Below are 13747 nucleotides of genomic sequence, written 5' to 3'. Positions count from 1 at the left end.
TGCTGTTTTTTCAACGCATCCGCTGCCCCATTGTGAGGTGCGGGGAGGCGGGGGCGGAGTTCCGGCCGCGCATGCACGGTCGGAAATGGCGGACACGTCGCACAAAAAATGTTACATGTAGTGTTTTTTTGTGCCGACGGTCCGCCAAAGCACGACGCATCCGTCGCACGACGGATGCGACGTGTGGCAATCCGTCGCAATGTGTCGCTAATGCAAGTCAATGGAGAAAAAACGCATCCTGCAAGCACTTTTGCAGGATGCGTTTTTTCTCCAACGACGCATTGCGACGGAAGCCAAAAAACGCTAGTGTGAAAGTAGCCTAACCCTAACCCTAGCCCTAACCCTAAATTTAGCCCCAACCCTAGCCCTAACCCTAGCCCTAACCCTAGCCCTAACCCTAACCCTAGCCCTAACCCTAGCCCTAACCCTAGCCCTAACCCTAACCCTAGCCCTAACCCTAGCCCTAACCTTAATTTTAGCCCCAACTCGTCTCTCCTGCCGGCCGGCAGATGGCAGCAGATGGCGGGCGCACTGCGCATGCGCCCGCCATTTTCTTTGCAGAGGAAGAAGCCGGCCGGCAAGAGGAGACGCAGGAGGACCCGGGGACACCGGGTGAGTATGATAGGCTCCCCGAATCCCCCTATTTCTCTGTCCTCTGATGTGCGATCACATCAGAGGACAGAGAATTACAGATCGCTTTTTTTTTTTTTTTTTTTTGCGGTCGCCGGTAAACAGTTAATTACCGGCGATGGCAAAACAGGGGTCGGTAAAAACCGACCCCGATCATGTTCTTTGGGGTCTCGGCTACCCCCGGCAGCCGAGACCCCAAAGATCTTCCGGGTGCCGGGCGGCGGAAAAAAGATGGCGGCGCCCATCGGGAGCCACGAGGAGCACCGGGGGAGATAGGTGAGTATTGGGGGGCTATTGGGGGCCATCGGGGACACTATTTCTCTGTCCTCCGATGTGCGATTGTTAATTACCGGTGATCGCAACTCGGGGGTCGGTAAAAACCCCCCGAATCATGTTCTCTGGGGTCTCGGCTACTCTCGGCAACCGAGACCCCAGAGAAAATCCGACTCTGGGGGGCACTATTCACTTTTTCCACAGCGCCGTTAATTAACGGCGCTGTGGTTTAAGTACCCTTAGCGGCCGCCGTTAAAAGGCGTATCGACGGTCGTTAAGGGGTTAATGGTACAATCTCTGCTTGCTGTCATCTGCTGCTTATCATCCAGCAACATTTCCTTTAATGGTGCAATCTCTGCTTGCTGTCATCTGCTTCTTATCATCCTGCAACATTTCCTTTAATGGTATATAACAGTGCCTGCTGAATGTTTGCTAAATTCATTTGTTGCATTGTATTCAATACTAACTGCTGTATATCCATGTTGGGCTCAATAGAGGTGTTATCTGGTGCAAGGTGTTATTTATAGCTAGTGTTGAGCGATACCGTCCGATACTTGAAAGTATCGGTATCGGAAAGTATCGGCCGATACCGGCAAATTATCGGATCCAATCCGATACCGATACCCGATACCAATACAAGTCAATGGGACTCAAGTATCGGACGGTATTCCTGATGGTTCTCAGGGTCTGAAGGAGAGGAAACTCTCCTTCAGGCCCTGGGATCCATATTAATGTGTAAAAGAGAGAATTAAAATAAAAAATATTGCTATACTCACCTCTCCGACGCAGCCTGCACCTTACCGAGGGAAGCGGCAGCGTTCTTTGTTTAAAATTCGCGCTTTTCTTTCCTTACGTGAAGTCCCGGCTTTGTGATTGGTTGCGTCGCAGTCACATGGGCGACGCAACCAATCACAGCAAGCCGTGACGTAATTTCAGGTCCTTAAGGATTTTAAAATTACGTCCCGGCTTTGTGATTGGTTGCGTCGCAGTCACATGGGCGACGCAACCAATCACAAGCCGTGACGTCACGGGAGGCTGGACACGCGCGCATTAAAATGCGCGCTTGTCCAGCCTCCCGTGACGTCCCGGCTTGTGATTGGTTGCGTCGCGATCAACCAATCACAAGCCGGGAGGCTGGACACGCGCGCATTTTAAAATGCGCGCGTGTCCAGCCTCCCGGCTTGTGATTGGTTGTCCGCGAAGCAACCAATCACAAGCCGGGACGTCACGGGAGGTTGGACAAGCGCGCATTTTAAAATGCGCGCGTGTCCAGCCTCCCGGCTTGTGATTGGTTGATCGCGAAGCAACCAATCACAAGCCGGGACGTCACGGGAGGTTGGACAAGCGCGCATTTTAAAATGCGCGCGTGTCCAGCCTCCCAGCTTGTGATTGGTTGATCGCGACGCAACCAATCACAAGCCGGGACGTCACGGGAGGTTGGACAAGCGCGCATTTTAAAATGCGCACGTGTCCAGCCTCCCGGCTTGTGATTGGTTGATCGCGACGCAACCAATCACAAGCCGGGACGTCACGGGAGGTTGGACAAGCGCGCATTTTAAAATGCGCGCGTGTCCAGCCTCCCGGCTTGTGATTGGTTGATCGCGACGCAACCAATCACAAGCCAGGACGTCACGGGAGGCTGGACAAGCGCGCATTTTAAAATGCGCGCGTGTCCAGCCTCCCGTGACGTCACGGCTTGTGATTGGTTGCGTCGCCCATGTGACTGCGACGCAACCAATCACAAAGCCGGGACGTAATTTTAAAATCCTTAAGGACCTGAAATTACGTCACGGCTTGCTGTGATTGGTTGCGTCGCCCATGTGACTGCGACGCAACCAATCACAAAGCCGGGACTTCACGTAAGGAAAGAAAAGCGCGAATTTTAAACAAAGAACGCTGCCGCTTCCCTCGGTAAGGTGCAGGCTGCGTCGGAGAGGTGAGTATAGCAATATTTTTTATTTTAATTCTCTCTTTTACACATTTTTACATTAATGTTGTTTCGATACCGATACCCGATACCACAAAAGTATCGGATCTCGGTATCGGAATTCCGATACAGCAAATATCGGCCGATACCCGATACTTGCGGTATCGGAATGCTCAACACTAGTTATAGCATATTGATGTAGCCAGGCCCAGTTCCTTTGATCATCTAACCTCCCCTGGTGTGCTAGCCAATTGCTAAGTTATCCTAAATCAGCTCCCACAACCCCTCTCACCTGATCCTCTACTTAGTCTTATAAATTTAGTAGCATTCTAAGGGGTTCACACGTGTGGGGTCTGGCACGCATCTCCCTGCAGCTAAAGTATCGTGAAGCTGCAGTTATATCAATGGCAGTTTGTCACAGCAGGAGTCACGAGTACTCTTTTGGGTATGTCTGCTGAGTAAGCACTTCCTATTACTTGGATCTGGCTTTTCTATTAACCCATCTTATTCCTTCACCATGTTCACATATGCCCTTACAGTGTTTGCTCCATTAATCCTCACTCTCCTTCGCTATCCCCAAACCCCAGCATCCTCTAACCAAATAATCATCTCCCCTTCCCTCTTTCTTCCCCACCTGACCTCCTCTCCTGACCTGCTCATCAACCTCAAATCTGTCCTAATAAAACATAAAACAAGCCGCCCACTCTCCTTCTCCCACATGCTCTCCCTTTCTCTGCTTCTCCTCACTGCTGGTGACATATCTCCCAATCCTGGACTCCCACGGCTCATACCTTCCATTACTACCCCCTCCTACCGCTCCCTATTTAATATGAACTACCGCAATCCTTCCAACATAAAACCCATGCCTTTGACGCCCATCCCCCTGCTCCCTTTCTCTGGAGCACTCTGTGGAATGCCCGCTCAATCTGCAATAAGCTTCATGTGACTCATGACCTTTTTCTCTCTCGCAATCTTGCCTTCACAGAAACATGGCTGATACCCTTTGACACCACTTCCTCTGCTGCGCTGTGTTATAGTGGCCTCCATTTCACCCACACCCCTCGCCCTGGCAACAGACATGGTGGAGGAGTGTGTCTTCTCCTTTCTTCTAACTGCACCTTTAACCCAATCCCACCTTTACCCTCCGTTATCCTCCCCTCTTTTGAAGTCCACTCTGTCCGCATCTACTCTCCCTCCAACCTCCAAGTGGCCATCATATACCGACCCCTGGGCCAGGCCAATGCCTTCATTGACCAATTCTCTACCTGGCTTTTTCACTTTCTTTCCACTGACATTCCCATTATCATTATGGGTGACTACAACATCACCCATTGATAGCCTTCAGTCAACAGCCTTCAAACTCCTGCGCCTTACTTCATTTTTTGGACTTGCCCAGTGGTCCTCCTCAGCCACCCACACAGATGGACATACATTAGACCTGGTTTTCACCCATCTCTGCTCTCTATCTGACTTCACCACCTCCCCTCTCCCTCTTTCAGACCACCATCTACTCACTTTCTCATCCCTGTCCTCCTCACCTGTCACCCATGTCCAGCAACATGCGCACCCCTGCAGAAACCTTGCACACCTAGACACCCACACACTCTCTGACTCTATTCTACCACTGGCATCCATATCCTCACTCCACGACACAGACAGTGCCACTGCTTTCTACAATGCCACTCTCGCATCAGCTATTGACGCGCTTGCCCCTCTCGTTCATGGCAGAGTGTGCCATATCAACAGACAACCCTGGCACAATAACACCACTAAAAAGCTCCAGCAAGTGTCCACGGTTGCAGAGCGGTGTTGGAAGAAAACAAATTTGCAAGATGATTTCACTGCATTCAAACAGGCAACATTTGCTTTCAAATCTGCCCTCACCTCTGCTAAACAGGCCTACTTCACAACCTTCGTATCTTCCCTACCCTACAACCCCAGTTATTCAGAACATTTAACTCCCTCCTCAGCCCACCACTGCCACCTCCTACCTCCCTCATCTCTGCTGAGGACTTTGCCACATACTTTAAAAATAAGATTGACCAAACAAGGCAAGTCTTCATTGTTCAACCACCACAACCCCTTTGTATACCAGACCAATGCCCAAAGCCCATAACCTAGCCTTCCAACATCACTGAAGGGGAGCTTAATTGTCTCCTCTCTAAATCGTACCTCACCACCTGTGCGCTAGACCCCATCCCATCCCACCTCCTCCCAAACCTCACCACCACTCTTATCCCATCCCTAACCCACCTCTTCAACCTATCACTAACGTTTGGTACCCTCCCTTCTGCTTCCAAACATGCCACAATCATGCCTATCCTTAAAAAGTCAGCCCTCGACCCAACCACTATGTTCAGCTATCGCCCAATATCGCTGCTCCCATTTGCTTCCAAACACCTCGAGCAGCACGTCCAAGTTTAACTTTCCTCCCACATCTCATCTAATTGCTCTTTGACAATCTACAATCTGGTTTCCAGCCCCATCACTCAACTGAGACAGCCCTGACCAAAATTACTAATGACCTACTTACAGCCAAAGCTAACGGACAATACTCTATACTCCTCCTTCTAGACCTGTCCTCTGCTTTCGACACAGTTGACCACTGCCTCCTACTACAGATCCTCTCCTCCTTTGGCAAAGATCTCACCCTATCCTGGATCTCCTCATACCTTTCCAACTGCACATTCAGTGTCTCCCACTCCCACACTACCTCCTCACCCCACCCTCTCTCTGTTGGAGCCCCCCAAGGCTCTGTTCTGGGACCCCTACTCTTCTCAACTCATAAAGTCCCATGGATTCCAGTGCCACCTTTATGCTGATGATACTCAGATCTACCTCTCTGGCCAAGATGTCACCTCACTGCTGTCCAGAATCCCGGAGTGTCTATCAGCCATATCCTCCTTCTTCTCCTCTCGCTTCCTCAAACTCATTGTCAACAAATCTGAACTGATCATCTTTCCTCCATCTCACAGATCTTCCTTATCTGACCTATCTATCACAATTAAAGACATCATGCTTTCCCCCATACCGGAAGTCCGCTGCCTCGGAGTAACCCTTGACTCTGCCCTGTCCTTCAAACCGCACATCCAAGCTCTTTCCACCTCCTGTCGGCTCCAGCTCAAAAATACAGTATGTCCAGAATCCGTCCTTTCCTCAACTCTCAATCTACTAAAATGCTTGTGCATGCCCTCATCATCTCCCGCCTCGACTACTGCAACATCCTTTTCTGTGGCCTCCCTGCTAACATCCTTGCACCTCTCCAGTCCGTCCTTAACTCTGCTGCCTGACTAATTCATCTTTCTCCTCGCTACTCCTCCACTTCTCCTCTCTGCAAATTCTTTTCACTGGCTCACATTCCCTCAGCGTATCCAGTTCAAATTACTAATACTGACCTACAAGGCCATCTATAACCTGTCTCCTCCATATGTCTCAGAACTAATCTCCTGATATCTTCCCTCACGTATTCTCCGCTCCTCCCAATACCTCCTTCTCTCCTCCACACTTATTCGCTCCTCACCCAACCGCCTCCAAGCCTTCTCCCGAATATCCCCCATCCTCTGGAATTCTTTGCTCCAACACGTCCAACTATCAACCACATTTGGATCCTTCAGATGGAACCCGAAAACCCACCTCTTCAGGAAAGCTTACAGCCTGCACTGACCCCGCTGCCTTCTTACCACTACCGGAGCTACCACCTCACCAACATCGGAGCTGCTGCAACCCCCAACCTACTGTTTCCTTCCCCAGCATCCTGTAGAATGTAAGCCCGCAAGGGCAGGGTCCTCTCTCCTCTGTATCAGTCTGTGATTGTTAGTTTGTTTACTGTAAGTTATATCTGTAATTTGTATTTAACCCCTTCTCATGTACAGCACCATGGAATCAATGGTGCTATATAAATAAATAAATAATAATAATAATTACTGACACACTCAGTAATCAGGAGAGCTAATAGAAGGATTTGTAACGTGACACAGTTAAACTCAGTTGTGCTGCCCCTCCCCCACACTGACTCATGCAGGACTTTACACCAGGGGATCAAGGCTGTATTATTACATCTCACACCCACACACACTGAGAAACCTGTCTAAATTATTGTGGAGGTGTGCTCTTCTTTCTCATGAGTGTTGCTGTCGGCTTATAATTGGACAGCATCATACAGGGAGAAGTTCATACTCTCAGTGAAAAATCTGATAACACCCACTTGGACTTAACAAAAATTAACTCTTTAGGTGACAAATACTTTGAGCAGGATTTGATGAACTGACTGATATAAAGGTGTTTGGGAGCAGATTCAGTATTATGGAAGAGTCAGACAGCAGTATAACTTGTACAGGGATTACAACTCAATGCTCAGATTGGCCATTAACTCACCCAACCCATGAGTGACAGCATGTATTTCTACATAACTTTCATGCTCAGGTTGGGAGAACTGACAGTCAGCCCGAGAATTGTGCTGTGATCCTCATCTGAGTTAAATGGCCAACTATTCCCTAACTTGCATTCATTGAATTCCCTGATTATTGACAGCTTAGCAGTCAAGTTGGCGGTCCTGTTCAGTGATTTACAGTTATTTCTGTATACATGTTCATCGACGGAAGCTGTCAATCATTAATTAGTTCACTTGACAATTAAAGGGGTATTCTCATCTCCAAGATCCTATCCCAATATTTATTAGATGTAATATAATACCATTACCCAATACCTCCAAATAGATATGTAGTATAGTTTTTCTGATTCTCTATGTCTCGTTCCTCATGTGCAGGCATTGCAGGACCTTAGGTAGCCATGGTTACGTTCACTGACATAGTGACGGTTAGTTATCTAGTTGCTAGTGGTCGTAACCATGGATACCTAAGGTCCTGCCATGCCTTCACATGAGGAACGAGACATAGCGAATCAGAAAAACTATACTACATTTCTAATTGGAGATATTTCCTATTATTATTATTACACCTACTATATATTGGTATAGGATCTTGGAGATGGGAATACCCCTTTATGCTCAGAGTAAGCAGGGAATTCAATCAATAGAATAAAAGTTATATTTAATCAACATTTCCAACTGACAGGTTCCCTTTAAAGTTTGTTATGATATGAATAATAATTATTATACAATAGAGAGATCTGCATTTTTTATATATATTCTGTGTATCAATTCTTCCCCAGTTTCATCTGCTTGCTGTAAGTTTACCTGTTTCTCTTCTTTTGTCTTGCACAGTGATGTGTCTATACAGTCTGAAGGAACATTAGCTGAGCACAGGAACAGAATATTGCCAGAGCACACTAGTTTCAATCCAGACTGGTTAACACGAGTCTCCATAGCAAAGAGAAAGCAGCACACTAGGAAAGAAAAGGCTAATTATTCCATATATTTGCAGCATGAACACGACCGCACAAGGGCTTTCATTATGTACTTACAGTTTCCCAACACAAGACATGGCAGGTGCCATTGTGTGATCATCTTGGTCGTTGCTACATGTGTGAGTGTGTGTGAGCGAGCATCACTGTCAAACCTGGCTGTAACCAATCGGCTGGGGTTTCCTATGTCGTTATAGAGGAGTAGGAGGGGAAATCCCTTCATGATTCACAAAACCAGAAATAAAGAAAGGAGAACTATTCATGCGCCTGGCTTATGATGAATACCAAATATTTTAGGTAATTTTCCTACAGGCTAATTTTCTTACATAATGTTCTAAAGAAAAGGGCAAACAAACATTGACACTGCACGGCAATGGGTCTAAAATATAGTAAATTGTTAAAGAGGGACTTGTTTGAACAAACTTTGCATAAGTCTATGCTACGGGCAAAGATATTAAAACTTTGCATTACAGAAAATGCCTTTATTTCCGCATATCTATCAGTGACTTTTTCTCATACTGCTCATCTATAGCATGATTATTCACTCTGCATTTATTGTAAAAATCTTTCCGGAGAGGCAGAAATGTTAAAGATTTTCAGCTTCACTGATGGGTCAGGATACAGTGGTTGCCCATAGAAGTCTGTATGGAGTGGAAGAACGAGAGAACACAGAGACTATGTTGCTGCTTCTAGTGAGTGTTCCTCTATCTTACCCAGTGATGATTTCACACAAACACAGTTTAGAAGTGCTCTATGATCACTGTATAACAAAATTTTAATTTAGTTAGATCTGACACTTGCTTTTAACTAACTTTTGGCTTCTGAATGCAAAAGTGACCCCAGTTTTCCTCTATCACAACTTTTTAAGATACAGGATACCCTCCCTTTGTCTCCAAAACCATTCAAAATGAACATACAATGGACAATAATGCAAAAGAAAAACCTGAATGTAATGTTTACTTAAATATATTTTTCATACAAAGGATATATTTTAACTGTAAGCCAAATTGTGTGCAAGTAGTAAAGTTAGGTAGCAGTTAAGGTAAAAATTTAAGCTTATAGCTTTTTCTGGAGTATTCAATCTGTGGACAATCTCACCTGATGCTCCAATAATAGTCAGCCATTATATGTACATCCCATCTACCCTGATACCGTCCTTCAAATCTTGGTGGAAATGTTCACCTTGCGCATCACTGACTGCAGCAAGGTTTTCAGGGAAGTTAGTAAGATGGCTATGCAGAAAATGCAACTTGATGCTCATGTTGCATGTAGCGCTCCAAAACTATCTGGACAATTTTGGTATATTTGTTTGCTCATGTATTTCCAATAGAGTCCTTGACAAGGTCTTTGGATGATAAACAAGCACTCTTAGGGTACTGTCACACAGTGCAATTTTGAACGCTACGACGGTACGATTCGTGACGTTCTAGCGATATCGTTACGATATCGCAGTGTCTGACACGCAGCAGCGATCAGGGACCCTGCTGAGAATCGTACGTCGTAGCAGATCGTTTGAAACTTTCTTTCGTCGCTGGATCTCCCGCTGTCATCGCTGGATCGTTGTGTGTGACAGCGATCCAGCGATGCGTTCGCTGGTAACCAGGGTAAACATCGGGTAACTAAGCGCCGGGCCGCGCTTAGTAACCCGATGTTTACCGTGGTTACCAGCGTTAAAGTAAAAAAAAACAAACCGTACATACTCACCATCTGATGTCCGTCAGGTCCCTTGCAGTCTGCTTCCCTCTCTGACTGTGAGCTCCGGCCGGAAAGTGAGAGCAGATCACAGCGGTGACGTCACCGCTGCGCTCTGCTCTCAGTGTACGGCCGGCACTGTCAGAGCAGGAAGCAGACTGCAAGGGACCTGACGGACATCAGATGGTCAGTATGTACGGTTTTTTTTTTTTTTACTTTTACGCTGGTAACCACGGTAAACATCGGGTTACTAAGCGCGGCCCTGCGCTTAGTAACCCGATGTTTACCCTGGTTACCAGCGAACCTCGGCATCGCTCCAGCGCCGTGATTGCACAGTGTGACCGCAGTCTACGACGCTGGAGCGATAGTCATACGACGCTGCGACGTCACGGATCGTGCCGTCGTAGCGATCGTAATTGCACGGTGTGACGGTACCCTTATGGATGTCTGATAGTAGTGCCCTGATTAAATGTTATCTTTTGATGAGCTGCCAAATCTGTAGATCATCAAGCACACCAGCCTTTATTTTTCAAATGACAGGCTAGGAAATGCCCAAGTGAGGTACTTGAAACAGTCTCCTTCACTTGGCAAAGTTTTAACAAATTGCTTCATGAGGCCAAGTTTCATGTGCGTAGGTGGTAATATAATGTTCTTTCTGTTGACAAATGGCCCATGTGGAATGTTTGGATCACCAGGTTTGAGGATAGATCTTGGAGGCCAATTCCCCTCCACTCAATGCTTCTCACGAGCTCTGCTGTCCCACATGCACAGAAAACAAGGATTTTTGGTGTGTTTGGGTTGCTGACCAAGAAGTAAGCATACCATTTTAAGGTCAACAACACACATGATCCAATAGTCTTTGTGATATTGTCAATAACTCTCTTTATGTCTCCATATTCTTCACAAAGAGAAACTCAATAGCCAAATGGGACTGCAGGAAATAAATTGCAAATGTCGAGTAGGACACATTTTAACCCCTTCCCGACATCGGACGTACTATACCGTCCGATGTCGGGTACCCTGCTTTGATGCGCGCTCCGGCGGTGAGCGCACATCAAAGTCGCGACACGTCAGCTGTTTTTTACAGCTGACATGTGCGCGCAATAGCGGCGGGTGAAATCGCGATCACCCGCCGCTATTAACTAGTTAAATGCCGCTGTCAAATGCAGACAGCGGCATTTAACTACCGCATCCGGCCGGGCGGCCGGAAATGAGCGCATCACCGACCCCCGTCACATGATCGGGGGTCAGCGATGCTTGTATATTGTAGCCATAGAGGTCCTTGAGACCTCTATGGTTACTGATCACCGGTGGCTGTGAGCGCCACCCTGTGGCCGGCGCTCACAGCACACCTGCATTTTAGCTACATAACAGCGATCTGATGATTGCTGTTATGTAGCAGAGCCGATCGGGCTGTGCCTGCTTCTAGCCTCCCATGGAGGCTATAGAAGCATGGTAAAAGTTAAAAAAAAAAGTAAAAAAAAATGTGAAAAAAATAAAAAAAATATAAAAGTTTAAATCACCCCCCTTTCGCCCCAATCAAAATAAATCAATAAAAATTTATCAAACCTACACATATTTGGTATCGCCGCGTTCAGAATCACCCGATCTATCAATAAAAAAAAAGCATTAACCTGATTGCAAAACGGCGTAACGAGAAAAAAAATCGAAACGCCAGAATTACGTTTTTTTGGTCGCCGCGATTTGCATTAAAATGCAATAACGGGCGATCAAAAAAACGCATCTGCACCGAATTGGTATAATTAAAAACGCCGTCTCGGCACGCAAAAAATAAGCCTTCAACCGACCCCAGATCATGAAAAATGGAGACGCTACGAGTATCGGAAAATGGCGCAATTTTATTTTTTTATTTTTTTGCAAAGTTTGGAATTTTTTTTCACCACTTAGGTGAAAAATAACCTAGTCATGTTAGGTGTCTATGAACTCGTACTGACCTGGAGAATCATAATGGCAGGTCAGTTTTAACATTTAATGAACCTAGCAAAAAAAACAAACAAAAAACAAGTGTGGGATTGCACTTTTTTTGCAATTTCACCGCAGTTGGAATTTTTTTCCTGTTTTCTAGTACATGCCATGGTAAAACCAATGATGCCATTCAAAAGTACAACTCGTCCCGCAAAAAATAAGCCCTCACTTGGCCAAATTGACGGAAAAATAAAAAAGTTATGGCTCTGGGAAGGAGGGGAGTGAAAAACGAAAACGGAAAAACGAAAAATCCCACGGTCATCAAGGGGTTAAGCTACTCTTTGCACTTAAAACAGTCACCAGTCATGTGAGTTCTAGATTGGAATTCCCATGCCTCAATTTAAAGAAGTATGTTTTGACAATACATAAAGCCACTGTCACTTCTAAAGTATTGCACTAAAGTTTTTCTCATGCAGTCTTGATGCTAGGAGGCATTAGCTGGGAGGCGTTAGGTATTTAATGCACCCTACCCTGTATGGAGGCTCCGGAGAAACTTCAACACCCAGTTAGTCTTGTACCCACTAGATTGTTGTCAGGTCCCTGTTCTGAGCCTGTTCTGCTACCCTGTATCAGAGTCTGTCCTGTTATCTTGCACACGTTCTGCCAGAACCTAATTCTGTACCTGAACCCATCCAGTCTGTATTATTCATTCTCGCAATGGTGGCAATTTTGGCGGTCTTTTGCGATACACAGTCTCTGAGCACAAAACAGTTAGGCACAGTCCTTTAGGCGCACATGACCTGATTCACGGGGTTTAGTCCATCCTGTTCGTGACGCCAAAGTTGGATCGTCCCCCAAGGGCCGTGGGGTACTTGGTATACCGGGTCCGATGTTCACTGGGGGATGTGACGGTGGCTGACCTGGTCCATGGCCCTGGGACGTCCGTGTAAAAGGGAAAGGTCTTTAAAAGTTTATGTTCGTGACGCCACCTGTGGTATTCGGTCAGGGTGACTGATGCTGCTTTAAGGGGTCCGCTCGGGTGATGTTATGGCAGCTAGATGGTATACCTTCCCACAGGTGAAATATATCCCCAGGGCTTCCCAGTGTGTAGAATGGTCAATGGTGAATGGCGCAATGAAGAATGAGGACACAAGGTTGCAGCCTCTTTACCTTTACTGAAGACTTCAGCATCCACAGTCCAGAGCACCAGATCACAGGGCAGGCAGAGTCCGGCAGGTTTGGAGGCAAGTCCAGAGTCCCCTTGACAAGGTGGAAATCAGTAGCCTTCCCTTGCTTGCCGCAGTGGTGTAGTTCCTTACTGCCTATGGCTTCACATAAGGGTCTAACGGATGTGGTGTTTCGCTCTCTCTGTCCCCCGTATAGGATAGGACAAAACCCGTATGACTGGTGACTTGAGCCTGTTTATAGGGTTTCTTAGATAACCCCGCTCTGTAGGTGTCACCGTGCCTCCTGGGTGTAGGTGCGGACAGGTAACCTGCAATTAGCTGTCCTGCCGGTCTCTGAAATAAGGCGTAGAGGTCCTTACCTGTTGTGAATTCCGTTCTCGGGCTCCCTCCTGTGGTCATGAGTGGTACTTTGTGAGTTCTGTTCATGGGCTCCCTCTAGGGGCTTTGAGTGTTACAGCTGGTCTGTAGCTGGACTCCAGCTGCCTCGTTTCCTGCTAGACTTGCTGCCTATTTAACTCCATCTGGACCTTTACTTGTTGCCTGCTGTCGTTGTATTCAGTACTGGTTCAGATCTCTCTGGGACTTTCCTTGTGACCTGTCTCCTCGTGGAGAAGCTAAGTTCATGCTAGTCCATTTTTTCTCATTGCTATTTGAAAATGTTTCTCAGTATATGATGAGTTCAGTCCAGCTTGCTTATATGCTATTTGATTGCTAGCTGGAAGCTCTGGGGTGCGGAGTTACGCCCCTCACA

The 13747-nt window shown here is 46.8% G+C and overlaps 1 protein-coding gene across 1 annotated transcript in view; it reads right to left on the bottom strand.

The window, feature by feature from the left end:
• Positions 1–8454, bottom strand: part of LOC143782459 (uncharacterized) — a 43575-nt gene extending 35121 nt beyond the window's left edge. Inside the window, exons 1-2 of the mRNA XM_077269920.1 lie at positions 8252–8454; positions 8025–8173 (exon numbers count right to left, since the gene is read on the bottom strand). Coding sequence (XP_077126035.1) covers positions 8025–8173; positions 8252–8414 — 312 coding nt within the window. The 5' untranslated portion in view covers positions 8415–8454. The remainder of the gene's footprint in view (positions 1–8024; positions 8174–8251) is intronic.
• Between the last annotated feature and the right edge of the window lie 5293 nt (positions 8455–13747).

The sequence above is a fragment of the Ranitomeya variabilis genome, chromosome 6 (assembly GCF_051348905.1).
Source record: "Ranitomeya variabilis isolate aRanVar5 chromosome 6, aRanVar5.hap1, whole genome shotgun sequence".
In the NCBI taxonomy this organism is placed as follows: domain Eukaryota; kingdom Metazoa; phylum Chordata; class Amphibia; order Anura; family Dendrobatidae; genus Ranitomeya; species Ranitomeya variabilis.
The sequence above is the reverse complement of the archived record's forward strand: the minus strand, read 5'-3'. Positions and strand labels throughout refer to the sequence as shown.